This window comes from Aristolochia californica, unplaced genomic scaffold (assembly GCF_029961685.1).
Source record: "Aristolochia californica isolate CCGP_79_NKW_82.1479 unplaced genomic scaffold, dmAriCali1.0.hap1 SCAF_10, whole genome shotgun sequence".
Taxonomy (NCBI): Eukaryota; Viridiplantae; Streptophyta; class Magnoliopsida; order Piperales; family Aristolochiaceae; genus Aristolochia; species Aristolochia californica.
In genome coordinates, this window is record NW_027181771.1 from 20,696,329 (window position 1) to 20,720,286 (window position 23,958).

The following is a 23,958-nucleotide window of genomic DNA, read 5'->3' on the forward strand; positions in this document are numbered from 1 at the left end:
ACTCGTGCTAGCTTAGTTGAGGATTCTTTTTGGCATCCCATGTCCTCATGGTGGGCCCCACTAGCTCGTGTACCATGGTGGGTCCCACAGTTTAACACATGCTTTGTTTATATCACATCTCCTCATAAAAGTAAACTTGTTCCTCATTCTATGAAGTGTATTTTCTTGGGTTACTCTCGCACCCAAAAATGTTATGTTTGTTATAATCCCACCTTTCGAAGGTTACTTGTGCCTCGGGATGTGACATTTTTTTAGGACACCTCGTTCTATTCCTCGTAAGATGCTCCTCTAGGTTTGTCCTTCCCTCCTACCACTCCTTGTCGATTTGTGCTTTTTAATGCCGATGTTGCTTCGCCCCCCGAAGTACTGGCTGACACCTCACCTGTGGAGTTTTCATATCCTGCTGAGGTAAGTCCTTGTCCTATTCCATTTGGGTAATTGGTTACTAAAAAATGGAATGACCTGTATCCATTTCCATTCTATTTAATAAAGATTAAATTATTAATCGGGTAAAATTTGTCCAAATCCCTAATTCGGTAAAAAAATTTATTTCATTATCATTCCATTAAAAATTCAAGTAAACCGGTAAAATGGCGCCCTTTAAAATTGGCGCGTGTTCCGAGTTCCATCCAGCGACAGCTCCTGCAATTTGCTTCCCTTGGCTTGCACATCTCTCTCAAGGGCTCAGGCGCCTCCAACAATGAACTACGGGAAACGAATCTTGTCCCAGAAAAATTTCTGTAGTCGCCATTTCTCATCAGGGTCTCAACCCTTCGCTCCTCCTCCTATACGTGGCCAACGGCGAGTCGTTGTGACAGGTCATTAAAGCAAATACTAAAAAAAGAGTATTTGTTCGATTTAAAATACTAAAAAAAGAGTCTTTGTTCGATTTAATTTTCTTTTCTTTTCTCCTTTTTTCTTCAATTACTTCTGGAATTTGCATGTTGACTGGACTTATAGGTTTAGGATTGGTTACGCCGCTTGGCTGTGGAGTGGAAACTACATGGGGCCGACTCGTTAAAGGAGGTTGTGGTATTCGTGCACTTACCCATGAAGATCTTAAGATGGACGGTTTTGACAAGGAAACTGTCGATCACACATTTGATCAGCTGACTTCAAAAGTTGCTGCTGTTGTTCCCTCTGGAACCAACGCGGGTGAGTTCAACGAAGAAGCATGGCTAAGAAATAAGGTAAATTTCGAGCGTTATAAATAAATTAAATTAAAACAATTTAAACTTTTCTTTCCTTGTAGATTGGTGTGGATTGTTGCTACCAGTTTATTCGTATGGAGAAATTGCTAGAACTAGTTATAAGAGTTGTCATTGTGAGAGCACAGGACGTCAGTGAAATTTTTAGTCTACAACGTAATGGAAGTTTTCTAGTTCATACGGCCAAAGTCTGATTCTGAGGATTTCAATTGCTGGAAGGTTGGTAATATTCAGCTGTTGATCTCATTGATCACTGGTACACGTGTCTTAACTCTGTTGCTTGACCATTACTATGAGACAGCATTCACATCCAATGCATTGGACTTGCTTCACCGCCTGATGCTTGTTGTTTGAAAAAAAAATTTAATTCATACTGGTTAAAGGAAGGAGCTTCGTCCTTGTTTCAATAACATGAGCATCACTAGCGTGACCACTTAAACTTGGTTTGTTTAGAGTAACTGTTTTGCTCACGTTTGTGAAGCTGACTTGATGAAAAAAAAATTGTGATTGGTCACTGGTAAGTAGTTTGTCATAATTCTCTTGTTTGAGCGAGTTTAGGTTTGGGAGATAATTATCTTTTTGTCTCATTGATGGTTTAATATCGATCATAGCTCAAAGGGCAAATCATAGCATATGCTAGGCCCGTATGGATCATTAAATCAATGGAAACAAACCTTAGGATACTCTTTGGATTGATAATTTCCAAGTACTCTTACTCTGGGCTTACATAGAAGGAGACAATTTAAACATCGTGATGTTTGGTAGGTAAAGATGTGTTTGTGCAAACAAGAAACCATAGGAAAAAATTACTAGCAAAAGATTTTTTGTTTGAACACAATTTTTTGTTGCTTGTGCCAGTTTTTGGAGATGGGAATTTTTTTTGCTTGATTCCATTTGTCATTCAAAATGCTGAAAGGGATAAGAAAATGAGTTTCCAACTGCTCTAAGTAGGACACAATGGACAAAATAAACCAAGAAGAGTTAAACCTCGCCTCTCTTATGTCCATCTTATGTTTTTGTTTTCTATAGAACTTTTCCTTTTATTTCTAGTGTAGACATGAACACTACAAATAGTTTTCCTGTTGATTCCTATGATGGTACAAATGAAAAAATACTGGTCAAAGAGAATTTTTTTCAATAAGAATCCATGGGAAAATAGGGTGAAAGGGAATATGATTTTCATGTCACTTTGTTTCCTATGGTGGCAGAAACAGTCCCTAAATTGTGATTTGGATGTCTATCTCCATTTCTCTTTACTAACCTTTTGACTATTTGAAAAAAAATTCTATTTAATGGTAGATATTCAGCATAGTCTTGTGCTCCTAAGAGAGCAATATTCTGGGGCTTTCTGGTTTTGCCATTTAAGCAAAATAAGACGGTGTCTTTAAAAAAAGGAAAAGCAAAATAAGTTGGTGCGATGAAATGGCTTGTTTATTATATTTTTCTTTTCTTTCCTTCTATCGAGAACTTTGCAAGTGAACAAGACATATTTGGGCAAATTTGTTGTGTAAAGTCTGAGTATGAGATCTTACTCTCTCTCAGTTTTTCTCCCCAGTATAACTAGAGCAAATAATCTAAGTTCTAGGTTGAGGGTTCTTAATTAGACGATTAAAAGAAACAAAAGATGTAGCATGTGAAGCAGATATATATGAGCGCTTGAAATATTCATTTCCACGAAGAAGAGAGATTATCTCTTTCCTTTGCTAGTCGCATAACCTTTTCCAATGTGATTAAACCTTTTATGTTCAGCCATTCAGGGCCTTATAACTTTATATATATATATATATGTATATTTTTTTTTTTTCTTTTAAGTCTGAAGCCGAATAAATGTTGGGAAGCTCTTGCCATCTACTTTCTTGCCTAAGCCAAAAGAGACCTCTAATCTCTCTGTATGCATGCTTGTAAGAATTAGCTGGGCACGATCTCCAGATAGGCACTTTATTGAAGATTGATAGAATATAAGAACTTATTTTAATTATTTATATCTATCACATCAACAATTACCTACTTCTTCTTATCAGGACCATAGATCCATAGCAAGGTTCATTTCATATGCATTATGTGCAGCAGATGAGGCCCTTAGAGATGCAAGGTGGTTGCCAACTGAATCTGAAGAGAAAGAAGCTACAGTAATCTTCTGCTTCTTAGACTATTCTTTTGTTTTTTAGTTTTATTTTATTTTTATTCTTTACCTGTTTAGGTCTATAAACAGATTCTTTTACTACATTCAGGGTGTGTCAATTGGTGGAGGTACTGGAAGCATCAGTGACATTCTCGAATCAGCACAGATGATTTGTGAGAAGGTTAGTTCTGTATCAGCATCTGCTCCATATTGCAATTTCATTAGCACTAGATCTATGTACAGCAGCTGACAGCTTTTGATGGGCTTCATAGCATCGAAAAAGTCCCAAGACCTGAAACCATAAGCTTTAGAAGTTGAATGCCATTTATTGTATATCTACATCCAAGTGAGAATGCCTTTGAACATGTTGAGATTTGCGTGTCTACATATATCCAACTGGCAATGCTTTTGAACATGGTGAGACCTCACTTATCAGTGAGGCCAATTGTGGTTGCATTTGAGGTACTCGGTGGGCTTGTATATGCCAAGCACCACGAGGGCCCTTTGCTTTTCCCTGGATTTACTTTTAAGCATTTTCTTCCTGGCAATTATGACTTTATTTCGGTAAAGAGGGGATTTTCCTTTAATTTCTCATTGTCAGGGATTCCCTCATTTGACTTTTCTTATATTTTGCCTTTTGGCCTTTAAAACATTCACTTTTCCTAAAAATAATGACTTTATTTTGTCATTGCCCTGCAGTTGCATTAATGGATCTGTTATTTGATTTTCCTGTACTTTGATCACAGCGTTTGCGTCGGCTTAGTCCTTTTTTCATCCCACGAATCTTGATCAACATGGCAGCTGGTCATGTGAGCATGAAATACGGATTTAAGGTGTCCTGTGAATCCATTTGCTTCTATTTTATTTTCATCCATTACAAATGTGCTGTCATGTGAAAGGATAATTAATAGATGTTCATCAACTAGGATTGTTGGAAAGCAAGAATTGCTGCAAACTCTTACACTTGAATCTAGGGTCCAAACCATGCTGCAGTAACTGCATGTGCCACTGGTGCACATTCAATTGGGGATGCTGCAAGGATGATCCAATTTGGAGATGCAAAAGTTATGGTGGCTGGAGGAACAGAGTCCAGCATTGATGCTCTATCAATAGCAGGATTTTGCAGGTATTTCCTTTCTTCTGGTGTTCTTTTTAGGTTTTTTTAAGAGTCAAACCCAGTCCCATGGCATAAGATGGGCCAATTTTTTGGAAGATACCACAGTTTCTAAGGTCCTGGGATATGACCAATTTCCTGATTTTAAATGGCCAACCAATGATCTTTAATTCAGATAAACCTCATTAGGATTCAGATCTAGAGAGGGAGTATTGGATGAATAGTTACTGAATAATGAGCTCTTAGAGTTTGTTCTGGCCATTGTGAGACTCGTGAAATGGTTACAGTTCCTGCAGTGGAAGTGAAGGTTGCTTTTGTAGGTAGTATATTGGAGGTGGATGTTTTATTTTTATTTTGTTGAAACTTAGGATTCTATGATGTATAATCACAGTAGAAGAGGATTAAAGGGTGAGAAGAAGAAGAAGAAGAGTTGTGGAGAGAAGGTTTTAGGAGGAGAAGAGGAAGAATAACGAATTTGGAGAAAAGAGGAGGCAGAATAGGGTAATGGACTTTTCCAAACCCTTTCCCTTAAGCTTTATTTATAAATGATAAAAATATCAACATTACAATTATACCCTTCACCCTAGTAAGAGTGAAGAAGAGACAAAAACATAAACTAATTACATCAATGATGCTCCAACATATTCATATCTTCCAACACTCCCCTCACGCTGAGAGGTAATTGCAGTGATCCCAACTTGAAACAAATAACATAGATGTAGTAAGAATCTCCTCCATCACGGTGTCCCAAGAATAAGTATGAAACCAGGTACAAACTCTCAAAGGGTAGAAATGAGTGATAAAACATAAGTCAAAATCAACCTCAAATGATTTCAAACAAATATAGTGATAATAATCACTAAAGTGGGTAATGCCTGTCATTCATAAGATGAGGCTTAAAAATCCAAGGGTACCAATAAAAAGTCTCTATGGACTTAAAAACACCCATATATAAAAATGATCAACATAGCAACACACCAAAAAGGGTTGGCCAAAGAGGGTAAATGAGAGTCCAATAAAGGATGGTAGGAGAAAGGTTGTCAAATAAAGGATGGTAGGAGAAAGACTGCCAAATAATAAAAGGGTAATGGAGTATCAATAGGAAAATAAGAAGAAGTTGGGGCCATCGTGTGCTTTATTTTCTGAAGTAATTCAAATTCTTCATCAGATGAACCAATGCCGACAACAGTCAGCAAATAATGAACCCAAGGCAAGCCACCGAGGAGTTCTTCTTCAATAATATTATCTCAATCAAAGAGACGATAGCAACAATGACATGTACCAAATATGCAATTTTATAACAACAGATAACTGGTAAATAATGAAATGCCCTTAAGAGTAATAAAGACACATGAGATAATCTGCAGCAAATAAGGAAGATGTGCACCAAATAATAAGCTGGAACTGAGTAATAAGCTGCCAATAAGTTGAACCAAGTGTTGTTAATCTTTTAAAAAAGAATAACTAAACTGATTGTTGTTGGTTCTGAGAGCAACGATAAGGTCTTCTGAAAAAGAGAGAAGAGTGAATAAAACAATAATGGATGTTGCTTTCACGCTTACTGCATCAGTGATTAATTCAGACACCAAACCGAGAGCTAGCCATATTAAACCAACTAATTAGCAACCAATGACTTAAGTGTCTTGTTTCTGAATATAGTCCACGCTTAGAGATGTAATTACATAATGAAACTAATTCTGAAAGGTAAGATAAAAAACCGAAGGCAAAACTTGAGGCTAGACCAGTTATAGCTAGAAAGGATTTCACCGAGTCATAAGCCGAGCGAGGTTGCTCACTTCATAAGAGGATAAGTACACCGAGTGTTGCTCCAATATGTTGTTATTGCAAGGATTTCTCATAAACAGAGAAGAAACACATGTTTTGAATCTAATCCTAGATCAGAATCTCCTTACATAGATACTTCAATAATTTACAACATTAAATCAAGTAACTACTTTTTTTGGAAGTTGCCATAATTCAAAATTGGAACACTTATTCTCTATGACAAATAAATCAAGGAAAGCTTCTGAAAATAAAATGATCTTCTAAAGTTTCTTTCCAGATATTGTTAGTTAATAAACAAAAACTTTCCAAGGGTTGATCATGAGATACTTTCTAGATATTGTTAGTTAATAAACAAAAACTTTCCAAGGGTTGATCATGAGATACTTTCCAGATATTGTTGATCAATAATAGCAACTCAAAAAGTGAAGCAAAAAATTCGGATATTCGCATGCAACCGAATACTAGCATGACCTTTGATTCTTCCAATGCGAATATCTCCTCAAATATAGATTGGATTGACATGAAATTTTCTCCTTTTGAAACTAGACTTAAATACCTTTCATCGAAGTATAACTTCTTTTCATAAAATATACTTATTTTGAGATAAATAATTTGATAGATTTCGGACTCTGTAATCTGGCCGAACCGAGTACTCTTTTTTCTTTGGCCAGCATGACCATTGACTCTTCCGAGATCGATATCTCCATATAAAAAAATCAGATTGAGAATTGGTTAAATAGGTAAGAAAATAGACTTATAAAATTTTCTTTTGATATATAATTATCCATATAAAGTCTTGTTCTTGATGGCATAAAATGGCTCGAAAGTTGAAGCTTTCTGCTACTACATAAAATTTTTTTGCTGCTTGACCTTTGCTGCTTCAGATGTCGATTTCTCTTTCTAGAAAAATTTGATTTCAATGATTTTTTTTGAGTTGGAAACTAGACTCAAATATCTTTCCAATGATATATGATTTTCTATATGAAACATACGGTAAGAGAGTTAAAAATCCAATGAAATATATAAATTGGGAAAGAAGACAAAAGGAAAAACAAGAAACTCTTCTTGTCTTTTTTCTTTTTATTTTTCTTCTTCTTCCTCCCTTTCTTCCCCATCTTCTTCTTATTTCCATTTCAGATCTTTCCTTGCTCTAATACCATGTTGAAACTTAGGATTCCATGATGTATAATCATAGTAGATGAGGATTAAGGGGTGAGAAGAAGAAGAAGAGTTATGGAGACGGTTTTAGGAGGAGAAGAGGAAGAGTGACGAATTTGGAGAAAAGAGGAGGAAGAATAGGGTAATGGGTTTTTCCAAACCCTCCCCCTTAAGCGCTATTTATAAATGATAAAAATACCTATATTACAATTATACCTTCACCCTAGTAAGAGTGAAGAAGAGACAAAAAACATAAACTAATTACATAAATGACACTCCAACATATTCATATCTTTCAACACATTTTTTTATTTTTTTAATGTTTGACATTTTGTTTATAAACACAAGCACCTATATATATGTTTTACTGACATATATATTGAAGAGAACAAAGAACAAAGTGAGCACACATATCCGCTGATTCATTTTGTGGCATTGGATCAATCTGTTTTCGATGTTCTTTCATCAAAATTTGCACTGATGGAACCCCCCATGGATCATACCAGATATCAGTTGACTTACCATCCCCAATGTTCTGAATTAATCCTTCCTGCTACATTTGGTGCATCTGCTAAAAGAGCTTTCTGAGCAAGGGATACTCTTTTTACAAGTGATCATGGTGGGTCCCACCAGCTTGTGTGATCATGGTGGGCCCATCTTCCAACACTATTGAATATGTGGGCCTTCCTTGGTCGTGTGGGCTTAGGCCCATCTTCCAACAGGTGGGAAGGTTGCTCTGACATTGCTGGGGAAGATTGATGCATTCTCAGGCTCTAGCGTCGCCGGAGAGAAATTCTGGAGGGCTGCGGCTACCTCATTCCAGCCAAAACCAAAGTTTGTGGCCTCAAGAATGAACAATCTCACCAAAACAGAAGTTCCTCTTCTGTGAGTGATTCGGCATTCCCGACGACCACAGAAAGTGGTCACAGAGAAGAGAAAAATGGAATCCTGTGACCAGAGTTCTCGGGATCGCTTCGTTTTGGTGGTCGCTCTTCGAAATTGGAGTCTAAAGCTAGAGATTGCTTCAACTGGGATGCAGATGAAGCAGAGCTTTGATCTATCGGATGAAGTGATGCGGATCACCGACCCCGATTTCCGAATGACTTGCTCGATGGTGACTCTGCATTTTCCGTAGTTGAAGCAGACAAGCTTATTCTACTTCTTTTGCCAGGAGAACGTCGTCCAACTGGTGTCGTGTTCTTCCATCAGAGACTTTGGAAGCTCGCTGGAGTGATGGTTGGAGTTACCCGACCTTTTGTTGGATTTTCTTTCACGTCGGGAAGAAGGATCCCTTTTGGTTCTGCGTCACCTTGCATCGTCACGTCTTCGGCCGGCGTCGGAGGTGGTTGCAGTGGTCCATCGGAGTGGTGGTGGCTGTCAGAGGGGGGGGGGGGGGGGGGGGGGGGTCACCGGTTGTGGGGATGGTGACCGTTGGGGAGGTTCTCTCTTGCTCGATCGTTTCAAGTGTTAATTGGTGCACGTTAGCGATTTTGAAATCACACGGTGCACGATACATACGGACGGCTGTTTGCCGCATCCCTAAAGACATATTTTACAAAAAAAGGAATTTCAGATTTTGCTGGGTTTGGGTAAAGACCCACATCCTTGCCAAAGATCTCTAGTAGTAACATACTTGTTGAACATCCTTGCCAAAGACCTCTAGCAGTAACATACTTGTTGAAAAACAAGTACATGGGCATTTTGGTCATTTTACCTCGTCATTATTTATATTTCTTAATGTAATCTTGTGCTATATGTCAAACTATATCTATGGATCTAATTTCATGTTAAGATAACACGTAGAATAGGTGATATAAAGAATTAGGGTTTTTACTTAAAGTTAGGGCATTCTTGTAAATTGTACTCAACCCTGATTATAAATAGAGGTTGGGAGATGTGCAAGTCCCCCAACACAATCACTTTCTCAATTTCTCTTCTCCACTTTCTCTCCCTCTCATTCTCTCTCTTCAACCTTCTTTTTTCTTTATTTTTTCGTGGTATCAGGAGATCGCATCTAGGAAGACTCTTTGAAAGTTTTTCTCTCTTTTGAATCAGAAGTCTAAATAAAGGATCTTTTCCAGTTTTTTTGGCAACTAGTTAGTAAAAATCCAATTTTTATTTTTTTTAATATATGCACCATTATTCCAAAAAAAAAATTCAATTTTTTTTTCTTTTCTCTTTGCCATAATCCTAGGGTTAATGGTTCTACTATTCTAAGAACAAATTCTGATGTTCTAAACTGCCAAAAGAGGTTCTTTTATTCTGATCTAGAGGTAAGAGTCAAATTCCAGATTTCTGACTGTTGACGTCATCTGTGTCACTTGCTGACATCAGCCCTAATGCAGTTCTCACTGCACTGTATCTTCTGAACTTGATCCATTTGTTGGATTTTTTGGATTTCTTGATCTACACACATCATATATCTGTCCTAATTGTGATTTTACGTTGTGGGGCCCCGCTTACGCTGGTTGATTTGGATTTTTTTTGGTAGGTTTAATTGATTTGTTTGGTATTCTTATATATCTGATATGGCTGATTATGGTGAGGTTTACACTGCAACAAAATCATACACTCCAGATGGTAAAGATATTATTACTCTCCTCTGAAAAGTTGAATGGTGATAATTATCTTACTTGGTCTAGATCTATTGTAATGCACGTGAAGGGCACGAAAAAGCTGAAATTTATTAGAGATGACCCTCCTGTTCCTCCATATGATGATTGGGAAGTTAAAGACAGTCAAGTGATGACTTGGCTTGTCAACAACATGAAATCTAATATCAGGAGCCAAATTATAAATTTTGAAATTGCCAAAGCTATGTGGCAGTCGTTGGAAACTCTTTATGGACAAGAGAACAATCTTGCCAGGGTTTATGAACTATATACATAATTTTTTGGCTTAAAAAGGGGTAATAGAATTGTGACAGATTATTATAGTTCATTTATGAGTGTTTGATAGAAAGTTAATGTTTTTCATCTTTTTACCACGGATGAAAGGGAACTCTGAAAACAATAGACTCAACTTCTTGTGGCAAAATTTCTAGATGCTGAATGTGATAGCATAAAGGCACAAATTCTCGCCTCGGATGAGATACCTAACCTCTTTACTACCTTTAATAGGGTACAAAGAGCTGAAAAGATTGTTGTGCCTAAAGTTGGAAAAGATACCTAAGTGGGTGAAGCTACTGCCCTTAATACATCAGCTACAAAATCTGATTCCACTGATACATGCAAGGGACACACATGGACTGGTAGAGGTAGAGGAGAGATAATTCAAGCAGAGGACGAGGCCAAGAAGATGGTAAATTTGAGCGTAAGTGTCTTCACTGTGAACGCACAAATCATTACTAAGATAGATGTTGGATAAAATTTGGGAAGCCTGCGTGGGCAAACGCTATTACACACGAAGGTACAACACTAGGGTCTGAAATTACAATCCCACTTAGTGCTCCATATGAATTACAAAAATTAATCCATCAACATCAATAGATCTCACAACAACAGCAGATCTCCCAACATATGACACAACTATCTATTCCTTCTGCATCATTGGCACATACGACTATGTCTGTACTTTCAGTGTCTCAATCCCTATCTTGGGTCCTTGATTCCAGTGCCACAAAACACACGTCAGGTATGTCCTCACTATTTTTTATTTTTTATTTTTGAAATAGTACTGAGTTATATTAAAAGGATTAAAAGAGCAAAATTACAAGGAGGGGGAACCGTCCCAAACAATGAGAGATTGCAAGGATGTTCCAATTTTAGCTAATCTATCAACCGAGGAGTTGGCTGATTTAAGAATATGATTCCATGTACAAGAAATAGAAGATACAATGTCCGAAATAGAAGAAATGGTGGGCCAATGACGCCAAGGGGGGCATGTCATCCTAGAACACCAACTAATGACAATTTTGGAATCCCCTTCAATAAGCAACTTTCCATGAAGATGGTCCTTGAAATTTTGTTAACCTATGGACAAGGGCATTCACTTCAGCGGTGTTGGATTTGGCAATACCAATTGGCCCCGCATAGGAAAGAATGGTCTCTCCTCTGTGATTTCTGAAGACTCCTCCCACACCTGTTGCTCTCGAGCACCTCAAAGTACTCCCGTCAAAATTTAACTTGATGTAGTCGCTAGGGGGAGGCTCCCATTTTGCCATTGTAGGTACCTTTTGGGGACCCGCCATATGAGCCAGAAGACTCCAATTCCAGTGAAGGGATATACCTGCATGGGGGGCAAATTCATTCCTGTGTGCAGCTAGCTAGAGATCATACCCACAACACAAGAGACGGTGCTTCCCAGATTGCTGAATTTGAGGTTGAATCGCCGGTTGTTTCTCTCAAGCCAAAGACACTATGGGATGTGGGCAAGGCATGTAGAGAGAAGCAATTTTCAGATTATAGGCAGACGAGTCCCCAACACCATCTGAAAGGTGCCGAAGAGGTCTTGATAAAGACCCACTTGAATGCCAACTTTTTGGAAGATCGCCATCCAAACTCTCCAAGAGTAACAGCGGTGAAGGAGAACATGCTGAATGGATTCCACAAACGCCACAGAGAGGGCAGGTGCTCTTAGGGGTGGTAAACCCCACTTGTGGAGGTTGTCTATAGTGAGGATTTGCTCCCTAATGGCTGTCCATCTGAAATTTTTTATCTTGCTAGGCGCAAAGAGCTTCTAGGCAAGACTGGCTTTGTGCTCAGGCATGCTGCGGTCATCATCCCTGATGTGGGAATAAGCTGAGGCAATTGTGAAGATACTGTTGATGCTAGGCTTCTAGATCAACTTATCTTGCACCCAGTCTCGAATTATGGTACTACTGAGGCTGGATAGAAGTGAGCAGAAGGCTACAACTTCTTCATCATTCAAACCCTAACAAAAGAGAAGATTCCAAGACTGATGGCTCTACGATTCAGCCACCGAGCATGACGAATCCATAGCAATCCTAGATAGCCCTAGTTAATCCTCTATAAGGGGTCGGGAACTGCACCACTCATCGGTCCAAAAGAGAAGAGTCCTCCCATTCCAAGGATAGAAAGACGTCGCGGCCTTGAAAGTGGCGAGCAACTTGTGGACGAATTTCCATATCGAGAATAAGCGGTGGGGAGCGTCTCCCTCTCTCCACCAATTGCCTGGGAGTTGAAGAGAGAATCTCACCATATTTCTCCACAAACCGTTATGCTTGGAATTGAGATTCCAGATCCACTTAAGGAGGAGGGCACAATTCATGTCCTTCATAGGCCGGATGCCCAGACCACCCCTGATCCGATGTGGACAAATCTCCTTCCAACTGACCAAATGATATCTAAAAGTGTCTTCAGAACCTCTCCAAAGAAAGTGCGACGGATAGCATAAATCTTATAACACACTGAGGCTGGAGAATGAATGAAGGACAAGAGATAGTTAGGCAGCCCTGCCAAGCATGACTTTAACAGAGTAAGTCTTCCTGCTGTGGATAGGAGCTTGTCCCACCAAGTGGCAAGCCTTTTCCTGAACTTCTCAATAAGAGGGGACCAAAGTGCAGCCGTGAGGCGAGAATCAAGAAGAAGGCCCAAATGTGGCTGGTGTGCTGTCAAGAGCACATCCCAAGAAATCAGCCATGTTCCGAAGAATTGCATCATCAATATAGTCCCCAAGAAGAGTGGTTTTCTTCCAGTTAATATTCTGCCCTGAAGCCAACTCAAAAAGACCAAGGACAACTCTTAAGCTTCCTGATTTGGTCCATGGTTCCCACACCAAAGCAGATAGTGTCGTTCGCAAACTGAAGAATCAGAATATCAAACGCCTCAGAGTCAGCCATAGGGAGGAGCCACCCCAAACCTTTGGCTGAGTAAATCAAGGAGGATAGATATTCAGCCATTACGTTGAAGAACAATGGGGACAAGGGTCTCCCTGATGGATGCCATGAGTTACCTTAAAGTAGCCACACATTGTCCCATTAAGAAGCACTGAATAGCTGGCTGAGGAGATGCAACTTTGTATCCAGAAACCTCACTTGTCGTAGAACCCCATTTTTCCCTGAAGAGTATTCAATAACTTTTAATTAACTCTGTCAAAAGTCTAGCTTGATGATAAACCTAGGGAGCTTCAAAGTCTTGAAGTGGTGAAGGAGTTCATGACAAGCCATTGCCGAGTCCAGAATATTCCTCCCTTTGATGAAGGCACTCTACCCCTGATAGATGACAACTGGAAGCACCAACTGAAGATGGTTGGCAAGAAGATGAGCAATCACCTTATAAGTGCTGGTGGTGAAGCTAATATGCCTGAAGTCTGAAGGTACTCTACCTCGTCTTTCTTGGGATTAAGTGCAATGAAAGAAGCCCCTATACTCTTGAAAGCGATGCCACAATGGTAGAACGACTGGATCATGTGAGTGATGTCTTCGCCAATGAAGGACCAACAATGGCGGTAAAATTCACTATTGAAATCATCTGGAACTGGGGCTCGGTGCAAAGGGAGGCCCATATCAGCTTACTCAATTTCTCTGCTGGAGAAGGGAAGCTCAATAAGATTGGCGGCCACCGCGGGAATAGCCAAAATATTAACACTCTGAAAGAAAGGTCGAACTGGCTGGCATTCTGTATAGAGACCTGTAAAAAAGCTCACCAAAGTGTTAAAAATAAGAGAATGGTCCGAGGTAACCTCGCCATTGATGCAAAACCAGATTATCTGATTGGCTCTTCTCCTGGTTGTCGCAATGACATGGAAATTTTTTGTGTTTACATCCCCCTCTGAGAGCCACTTGAAACAGGCGCGCTGCTTCCAGTGCACGAGATCACTATGAGCGAAGGCTTGCAATTGACCTTGAAGAGCATATTGTTGAGCCGTTTCAGCTGTGGTCAGGCATTTGGACTCCTCATTTGAGTCAAGGGTAGCCACCTGGGAAAAGACAAAAGACTTTTTCAACCAAATGGGAGGATTGGCGCTCCAAGGACCATGAGCGCAAAAGGGGCTTGAGAAGACAAAAACAATCTTCTTCCAGAAGGATTAGACAGAAGAATCTAAGGTGGTGCCTTTAAGCCAAGCATTGTTGAATCTGAAGGGCGGGGGAACCCAATTGCCAAAGTGAGTATCCACCATGATCGGCCAGTGATTCGAAACCGCATGACCGAGAACTTTGCCAGTTGCATTATTGTAGAGCCGAAGCCTATCTTCGTTGGCGAGGAATCTGTCAAGCTTTGACATGATAGGGGGTTGTCTACCATTGGACCAAGTGAAAGTCTTCCCAGATAAGGCGATTTCATTAAGATCCCAACACCAAATGAAGTCAACAAAGAGCCATGGAGGTAGTGATCCTCCGAGACGGCAGAGACTTCTCATGGCAAAACTGAGTCACGTTAAAATCCCCAACAAGCAGCAAAGGGATAGACCGAGAGGAGGTCATCCCAAAAGAGGTGCCTCTCGTTGTGTCCTCACCATTTTTTGACTTAAAAGAGTCTGTTCTCATTAAGCATGTTAACCTTGCTGATTGGCCAAATTCATCAGTATAGGCAGTAGGAAATTTATTCGTGTTCCTTTTCTTTCCCCTCAATCTGCACTGTTAGTTTCAAAATAATCTTTAAATCTGCTACTCGTCAGTTAGGTGGCTAAGTCCAGGAATTGTTCTCTAACCTTTTATCTTACACATTGTCTTTCTAGATCTCGTGACAAAGAAGATGATTGGTTTCGCTCGTGAGAGAGAGGGACTATACTATCTGGACAACCACAACCCAGACAATACTTTACATGCACTACACACTGCAGTGGCATATCAGACTTGGTCATCTATCTCCTTCAAAACCGATTCTAGTTCCAAATCTTCCTTCTAGTATTACTTTTCAATGCTAGTCGTCAATTGGGCAAGCATCACTAGAGCTCTTTTCTTGTTTCATATCATAAGACAAATAAACTTTGTGAGCTTGTCTACTTAGATGTCTGGGGTTCTTGTCTTGTGACTAGTTGGTTTGGTCATAGTTATTTTATTTCGTTTATTGATGATTTTAGTAGATGTACTTGGATTTATCTCATGCGAGAAATATTTGAAGCCTTTGATGTATATCAACTATTTTATAATGAAATAAAGAATCAGTTTGCAACTTCTATCCATATCTTGCGTACAGACAATGGTCTTGAGTTTATGAACCATAAATTTGACTCTTTCTGTCAATCACAATTCATAAGGAATCATTCATCGCCACTGAGCCATCACTGATAGTATTGCTGCCATTGTATCTTCTACTCATTGTAATTGGAATTTCATTCCTATATCAACCAACTATTTGGCTGATAAATTGGCAAAATTCTGAACTTCCCAACAATCTCTCATTGTTTGGGAAGGCTTCCCTCCTTTGTAACTTGCACTTTTGAGCTTTTGTCTTTAATAAAAATCAGCATCATTAAAAAAAAAAAAAAGAATCATTCATTAAACTTCTTGTGTGTTTACTCCACAACAAAATGGAGTTGTTGAACGCAAGAATCGTCATTTACTTAAGGTAGCTTGCACTATGCTAATTCATACGAATGTACCTAAGCCATATTGGGGTGGTGTTGTTCTTATTGCATGCTTTCTAATAAATAGAATGCCATCTTTTGCTCTTGATGGCAAAATTCCTATTTAGATTGTTATACCTGTTGCACCTTTGTTTCCAGTATCACCTCGTGTGTTTGGGTGTGTATGCTTTGCACATATCTTTGATTCATCCAAGGATAAATTGTCTCCACGGTCTGTTAAGTGTATATTTATGGGATATTCTTGGACAATACAAATGTTATTGTCCGTCTATAAGAAAAACATTTATGTCTGTTGATGTTACTTTCTTTAAGGATGTTTCATTTTTTGAATCCTCCAAATCTTAGTCAGTTCCACCTAAACCTTCTGTACCTAGTCTGGTTATTCCTCTTCCAGTTGATGAATGTGTTCCAACCTCGCTTGATGCTCCTATTGAGAAACCACTACAGGTATATCAGCACCGACAATAACCATCTCACTCTGATCCGGATCCCCTCCTCACATCCAACCATGATTCTTCATCATCTCCTGATCCTGAGGTAAGTGATCTGCACCTTCCTATCGCCCTTCGGAAAGGTGTTCACAAAGGTATTTGCCACCCTTTATCTCATTTTGTCTCCTTTGATTCCTTGTTTGATAATTATCGTAAGTTTGCTTTGTCTATCTCCATTTGCACTATTTCTTCTTCAATGCAGGATACTTTGGTTATTCCTCATTGGAAGAAAGCCACGGATTTTGAGATGGAAGCATTATTTGATAGGGGGACTTGGGAACTATGTGATTTCCCTCCAGGTGCTGCTATAGTTGGATGTCGGTGGGTCTATACTGTTAAATATAACTCTGATACATCTATTAAACGTTACAAGGCTTGTCTTGTTGCCAAAGGGTATACTCAGACATTTGGTGTAGATGTTTTTGAGAAATTTTCTCTGATTGCCCGTTTTTCTTCTGTTCGCATACTTATTTCTATTATAGTCCATCAAAGATGGTTTCTTTTTCAATTGGACATTAAAAATGCCTTCTTATATGGTGACTTCGAGGAGGAAGTCTATATGGAGCAACCTCTAGGGTTTGTTACTGAGGGGGAGACACATAAGGTATGTCGATTCTAGAAGGCTCTTTATGGCTTAAAACAGAGTCTATGAGTATGGTTTGAAAAATTTAATCAATTGGTTATATCCATGGGATTTTTGTAGAAGGCACTGTGATCACTCACTATTTATTTTGAAATGACCGTATGGAATTATTATCTTTTTGGTATATGTAGATGATATCATCCTATCTGGGAGTGATAGACCAGACATTGAAAAAGTTAAATGCCATTTGGCAAATCACTTTTAGACTAAAGATCCGGGTCAGCTGAAATATTTTTTAGGTATTGAGGTTGCAAAAAGCAAGGAGGTAACAACTTTGACTCAAAGAACATATATCTCTAATATGCTTCAAGAATATGGACTTCTGGGGGCTAAACCTGCGGATACACCTATGGCTAGTATTGAAGTATTCATGATCATCAAAGTCTACAATTGAAAAATAAAATAATGTCTTGAAGGTTAGTAGGCAAACTCATTTATGCTACAGTTACTAGACCAAATATTTCATTCGTAGTGAGTGTAGTGATTCAGTTCATGGAGCATCCACGTAAGATTCACGTAGAGGCTGCATAGAGAATCTTGAGATGTCTAAAGGGAGCACTAGGAAAAAGGTCTTTTTTTAGACCTAATGATCACTTGAGGATTGAGGCTTTCTCTGATGCTAACTATGTAGGTTCCAAGCTTGACAAAAAATCAATCACTGGATTGTGTATTTCTAGGAGAAAATCTAGTCAGTTGGAAAAGTAAAAAAGCAGAATGTTGTTACTCGGTCCAATACAGAAGCCAAATATAGAGCAATGGCCCACACCGTTAGTGAGCTTGTGTGGGTAAAATCTGTTATCCACGAATTAGGCCTCAATCAGAAGGATCCTATGACTATGTATTGTGATTACCAGGCAACGATCTTCATTGCAAACAATCCAATATTTCATGAAAGAACAAAGCATATAGAGGTAGATTATCATTTCATCCAAGATGTAATAATGCGGAAAGAGGTAACTACTTGGTCTATTTTAACTAAAACACTAGGAAAATGTATATGTCTGAACTTCTGTGACAAACTGGGAATATTCAACATATACTCTTCAACTTGAGGGGGAGTGTTGAAAAAAAGTACATGAGAATTTTGGTTATTTTGCCTTGTCGCTGTTTATATTTTTTTATGTAATCTTGTTCTACATGTCAAACTATGTCTATAGATCAAATTTCATGTAAAAAGGTCACGTAGAATAGGAGATATAGAGAATAAGGGTTTTCACGTAAAGTAAGGGCATGCTTGTAAATTGTACTCGACCTTGATTATAAATAGAGGTTGGGGGATGTGCTGGTTCCCCAACACAGTCACTTTCTCAATCTCTCTTATCCACTTTCTCTCCCTCTCATTCCCTCTCTTCAACCATCTTTCTTCTTAATTTTTTCAATACTATATGACAAGGACCCTGTTACACATTGCTCATTTATTCTCTTGTAACAAGTGATTCATTTTCATATATTTTTTATATATGATAACAAATTAGAGTTTGAGATGGTCATTGTATTACTTCAAAAATTGAAATAAGATTTTAATTTTTTTGAAAAGTGATTTGTTAAGGAATAGTCCCACATGGATTAGTGAGTACAAAGATCTTGAGTTTATTAGTTGGGAAAGAGGTTTCCTAAGTTGGCTAGTCATTTTAGGATAGGCCTTGGACCCAACTTAACATGGTATTAGAGCAAGTACTCATATGTGGGTCTACACCTAAATTTTCCACTTGTAGAGCCACAAAAGAGGGTCTACACGTGAGGGGGAGTGTTAAGGAATAGTCCCACATGGATTAGTAAGTACAAAGATCTTGAGTTTATTAGTTGGGAAAGAGGTTTCCTAAGTTCGGTAGTTATTTTGGAATGGGTTTGAACCCAACTAAACAGATTAATTATTATAAATGTAATTTGTGTTTGGTGGATTTACATCTATACTGAGGAAAACATTTATTAATATATTAATTTATGTATTATTATGTTTTTCATGCAGGTCAAGAGCATTAACTTCAAAGTATAACCATATACCAGAAGAATCTTCTCGACCATTTGACTCTGATCGAGATGGCTTTGTGTAAGCCTAGGCTTCTATATTTTGCTTTTTGAGTTCATTGTTTAATTTGATATGATGCTTGTTGGACCTCATTTATCTTTTTTGCCTTCAAATGGATTTGCAGAATAGGTGAAGGTTCTGGTGTAATGGTGTTGGAGGTGTGTATGCAAACCCATGCCTGATGTTTTTACTTCAAATGTTTTATTCTAAGGTTCCTCATTCCGAACTGAAGAATCTTCCTGATTCTTCTTTTTCTTTCACCATTGGTATGAAACTGTAGTCTTTTTAATATGAAGGAGTTCCATTTGCCTGTTAACTGATCCTCGTTATAATTTAATCAATGAAGGATCTTGAACATGCAAAGGAACGTGGAGCAAGTATTTATGCTGAGATTCGTGGCTATGGAATGTCAGGTCTCCTGTTATCTTAGTATTATTTTCTGTTGAATAATGTAGTTGTTAATATTGGTCATTTTTTATAGGTAAAGGAGTAATTTAGTTACCCTCTCACTTAGGTACCTTAGTAAAGTGCTTAAGTTAGTTATATTTCTGTTTAATGTGCTAGGGAGTTATTAGGGATGATATTCTTGTGAGATGAGTATTTTATGTATTTTTCTTGTTGTATCTTAACTGAGTTAATGAAGTGAAGGGGTTGACTTCTGCCCCTAATTGAGTCTGGTTTCTCACATAGAAAACCAGAACTTTGACGCTCTCTCATTGTTCCACTTTCTCTCTGAATTTTCTCTTTCTCTCTCTGTATCTACAATTCCTACATGGTATCAGATCAGGACTTGAGTGGTTCAAGTTTTTTCAGCATCTTTCTTACTCTCCTGCAATCTGTGACAGCTTCTATTTGGGGAAGTTTTGATTTTTGATTTTTTATTCTGGAGGGTGTTAAAGATTAGCCTTTTCTTCTTTTTTCTATGCTACACCCAATTGGTTGGTTGTTTACTGCTACCCAACTGAAGAAATCAAGGATGAATACCAAAAAAGTACAGAATAGTGGATTTGTTTAGATGACCCTTCTCTGTCTTTCTGGTTTTAGAACATGTATGGTGATTATGAGTCCTGTTCTGGGTTGACTTTGTAGCAAAGCTACTGGAGTGTGCCTGCACAGATCTGTAACTGTTCAGTACTGCCTATTTTTGTTTGTTATTGATGAAATTTGCTGTTTTTACATTTAACCTGAAGTGCTGTTGCTAGGATTGGATGGAAAAGCAGTGATTTGCCTTTTTCGGTCAGAATCTGGGTTAGAAAGGGCCCTACACTTGTCTGTGTTGGCTATGTTGGGTGAATTGCTGGAGTTTTTCATGTTGGTTTATGATCTTTTATGGTTTTGGAATAATTTCTACTGTTTCTTGTTAAGCCTGGTGCTGTTGTGACTACGGGTTAAATCTCCTGTGCCGTTTGTTGGGTTGAGAAGTTAAGTATGATACCAGAATTGGTTTGCGCAGACTGGTTTTGTCCTCTTGAAGTTGTGTTACTGTTCTGGTGGAATTTATGTTGATTAGGTGTAAATTGCTGGCTGAAATTGAATGTCTGGAGTCTGATTATTGTTGGGTTAGTGTATTGGCAATTGGTCTCTGCACATATATGTTGTTGAAAATCCTAGAGAAGGGCAGTTTGGTAATTTTACATATTCTGTATTTCCTGGAGTCTATGTTACTTTGTTCAGTATGTTTTAAGATGTCATTGGTCTAAATTTCATGTAATTCTAGTTGGTGTAGTGGGTGATATAAGGGATTCAGTACACTTAAGTGAAGAGGGGTAATTTTGTAATTTTATTTAAATCCACTTATTTAAGAGAATGGGGGTCGCGCATGAGCCCCAAGAAGACTCAATTTCAAGAGTCTTTTAAACCCTCTCTCTTCTCTCTCTCAATTTCTTCCCTCTATTCTTGAAGTTTTACTTTTTTTTTTCAGATGTCTTTAGTTGTTTGCTGCTTCAAGTCATAAAGTTTGGTATTTATTGTGATAGAAGTTGCTGATCGGAGTTGTCAGACTGATAGTTGGTGTGCGGAAGCATTATTTGTTTTCTGTTGGGTAGTCAATGGCTGAAATGGTGGTAGTGATTCCATGTCAAATATGCAGATGACATGGCTAACTCATGCAAAGATTTATCAAAAATGCTACCATGTCCTCTGCATAACCACGGAAACAGTGACAACTGAGTTCCTCATCCTTTGTTTGTGCCCCTCTAGCACATCGAAGTACTTTTGCACTTATGTCTCTCCTAGTGATAAATGTAAGTGGGTCCTTGACTTAGGCGCATTTGCGCATATGACAAGTACTTTATCTTAGTTTTCTTACTTTCATCCTTCTTTGCCTTCTTCTTTGGTAACTTTTGCTAATGGATCCTTGTCATCCATTTGTGGCGAGGGGGTAGTTCGGGTTACTCCTACGTAATTGTCTTCTATGTTATTTGTTCCCAAGTTTCCTATAAGTTTAATGTTGTCAAATAATAAAAAAATTGAATTGTTCAATGACATTTTTTCCCTTCATTTTGTATTGTTTAAGATTTCAAGATGAGTGGTAGAGAATGTGAGAGGAATGGATTCTATTACCTTCATGACATAGATGATCCTGCTACTATTGCTCTCCAGACTGTTGTCCTCTCTACCAGCTACATTGACAACTGTATCCAGCTTTGAGTTCCTCATTAGTCATGTTGGAATATATGATGTAATTAGGGTGGCATTATATTCCAACATGGTATCAGAGCATTGATTTTCAAGACTATTTTTTTCTTTTCTTTTTCTCATATTGATGGTTCATTTTTATTAGTTACTTGAAATTCATTTGTTTTATAGTATTGCTCATTTTCTTCTACTGCCAGGCAACGTGTTGGGATCTTCCCGGGCCATGGATCTTGTCACCTTTCTTCCGTCTCTTCCCTCCAGATTGGTTGTTGACACTGGAAGAGAACTCTTGTTCTTGGAACGTGTAATGGTGGAAATGGATTGAGCCTTGAGGAGGTTCAACCTGGACCTTTGAGGGAGAATCCGACCTGGCTAAAACTAAGTGATTCAATGCTTACCCTTCATTCAGCTCTTTGTCCCAATAAATAGGTTTGGGGACGAAATTACAACTCAGACCCATGGGTCACATGGTTCACACAAAATTACATTCAAACCAAACCAAACCAAATTCAACATACATGCAAATGGAAATAGCTTAATTTAATTCCTACGTCTGTTGATAACTCGAGATGCTATGGAGTCCATAACATCACCCCCCTCCTGGAGAAAGAGCTTGTCCGCAAGCTCGAAAGAGGGGTAGACAGCCTTGAAAGCGACTAAGGGCTCCCATGTAGTGTCAATGGGGTCAGTATCAGCCCACTGCACTAGAACCTCCCAATCGCCCTGAATACGGCGAGCCTGCAACACCCGCGCTGGAGTAGAAAGGACCCGACCCTCATTTAGCGGTGGCAGAGGTGTGTGTAGGAATGGGGAGTTTCCCTGGAAGGCCTTCAATTGGGAGACGTGAAACACATTATGAATCTTGGCCTCTGGTGGAAGCTGCAAGCGGTAGGCAACTGTGCCAATGTGGTCTAGCACCTGAAAGGGCCCATAATATTTCGGGGAGAGTTTGTGACGTTTGGAGGCAGTCAGTGAAAGCTGCTGGTAGTGTTGGAGACGTAGCCACACATAATCCCATGGAGAGAAGAACACGTCCTAGTGCTTCTTATCATAATAGAGTTTCATGGCCTGTTGGGCCTCTTGGAGATGAGTGCGTACCTCACTGAGCATGGCATCCCTTTCTGCTAAAGCCTGGTCCAAGGTGGCGACCTTGGATGTACCTGGTTCATACGATAAAAGCCGAGGCGGATCTCTGCATCACATTACCTTGAACGGAGTAGTGCCGAGTGCACTGTGGTATGATGTTATAACAGAATTCGGCCCATGCCAGCCACTGAACCCACCGTTTAGGGGAGTCCCCCACAAAAAAACGGAGATACATCTCAAGCGTCCTGTTTACCACCTCGGTCTGTCCATCAGTCTGCGGGTGGTAGGTGGAAGAGAACGCCAATTTGGTGCCTTGTAGCTTAAAGAGTTCTTTCCAGAACATACTGGTGAAGATGGCGTCCCTGTCACTGGTAATGGACGCAGGCACCCCATGTAACCGGACAATATTATCCATGAAGAGCTGAGCCACATGAGCTACTGTGTAGGGATGCGCCAAAGGGAGGAAATGGCCATACTTAGAGAAGCGGTCAACCACTACAAATATAACGGATTTGCCTGAAGAGGTGGGAAGGCCATCAATGAAGTCCATAGAATTATCTGACCATACCTGTGATGACGGTAGCTGAAGAGGTTGAAGCAACCCTGCTGGACTTAATGATTTGGCCTTGTTCCATTGACAAGTCTGACAAGCTGCCACATACTCTGTTACACTTCTCTTCATACCCTTCCAAAAAAATTCGCGATTGAGGTGAAAATATGTTTTCTGTCTACCCTCATGTGTAATATCATGGAAAGAGGTTAAGATGCTGGTAATGAGTGGTGAGGTGGGGTGCAGAAAAATCCTATTTTTGAACAGGATAAGTCGATCCTGGATCGTCCAATGGCTATCCGAGGTCCCCTGCTGAATATCATGATATAAGGCAATGAGTTTTGGATGCTGATGTGTCTCCTCCCTAATAGAGTCCAACAAAAGACTTCTGGGCTGATTGATAGCATGCAATTGTGGCTCTGGAACGTCCCGGAGAGACAAGGCATCGGCCCCCACATTCAGACTGCCATGTTTATACTCAACAGTAAAGTCAAACCCCATCAGTTTACTCAACCAGTGCTGCTGAGGAGAGGTGGTGAGATGTTGCTCAAGAAGATACTTCAGGCTTGAATGATCGGTCCGAATAAGAAATGGGCGCCCCCAGAGATATGGCCTCCAATGTTGGATGACTTTAGCTAAACCGAT

The 23,958-nt window shown here is 39.2% G+C and overlaps 1 protein-coding gene across 1 annotated transcript in view; it reads left to right on the forward strand.

Moving 5' to 3' along the window:
- Nucleotides 1–683: 683 nt before the first annotated feature.
- LOC137941380 (3-oxoacyl-[acyl-carrier-protein] synthase, mitochondrial) overlaps nucleotides 684–23,958 on the forward strand; it is a 37,681-nt gene continuing 14,406 nt past the window's right edge. The window contains exons 1-9 of the mRNA XM_068786765.1: nucleotides 684–818; nucleotides 961–1,190; nucleotides 3,230–3,337; nucleotides 3,440–3,511; nucleotides 4,077–4,163; nucleotides 4,305–4,456; nucleotides 18,981–19,061; nucleotides 19,165–19,198; nucleotides 19,387–19,453. Of these exons, the coding sequence (XP_068642866.1) occupies nucleotides 701–818; nucleotides 961–1,190; nucleotides 3,230–3,337; nucleotides 3,440–3,511; nucleotides 4,077–4,163; nucleotides 4,305–4,456; nucleotides 18,981–19,061; nucleotides 19,165–19,198; nucleotides 19,387–19,453 (949 nt within the window). The 5' untranslated portion in view covers nucleotides 684–700. The remainder of the gene's footprint in view (nucleotides 819–960; nucleotides 1,191–3,229; nucleotides 3,338–3,439; nucleotides 3,512–4,076; nucleotides 4,164–4,304; nucleotides 4,457–18,980; nucleotides 19,062–19,164; nucleotides 19,199–19,386; nucleotides 19,454–23,958) is intronic.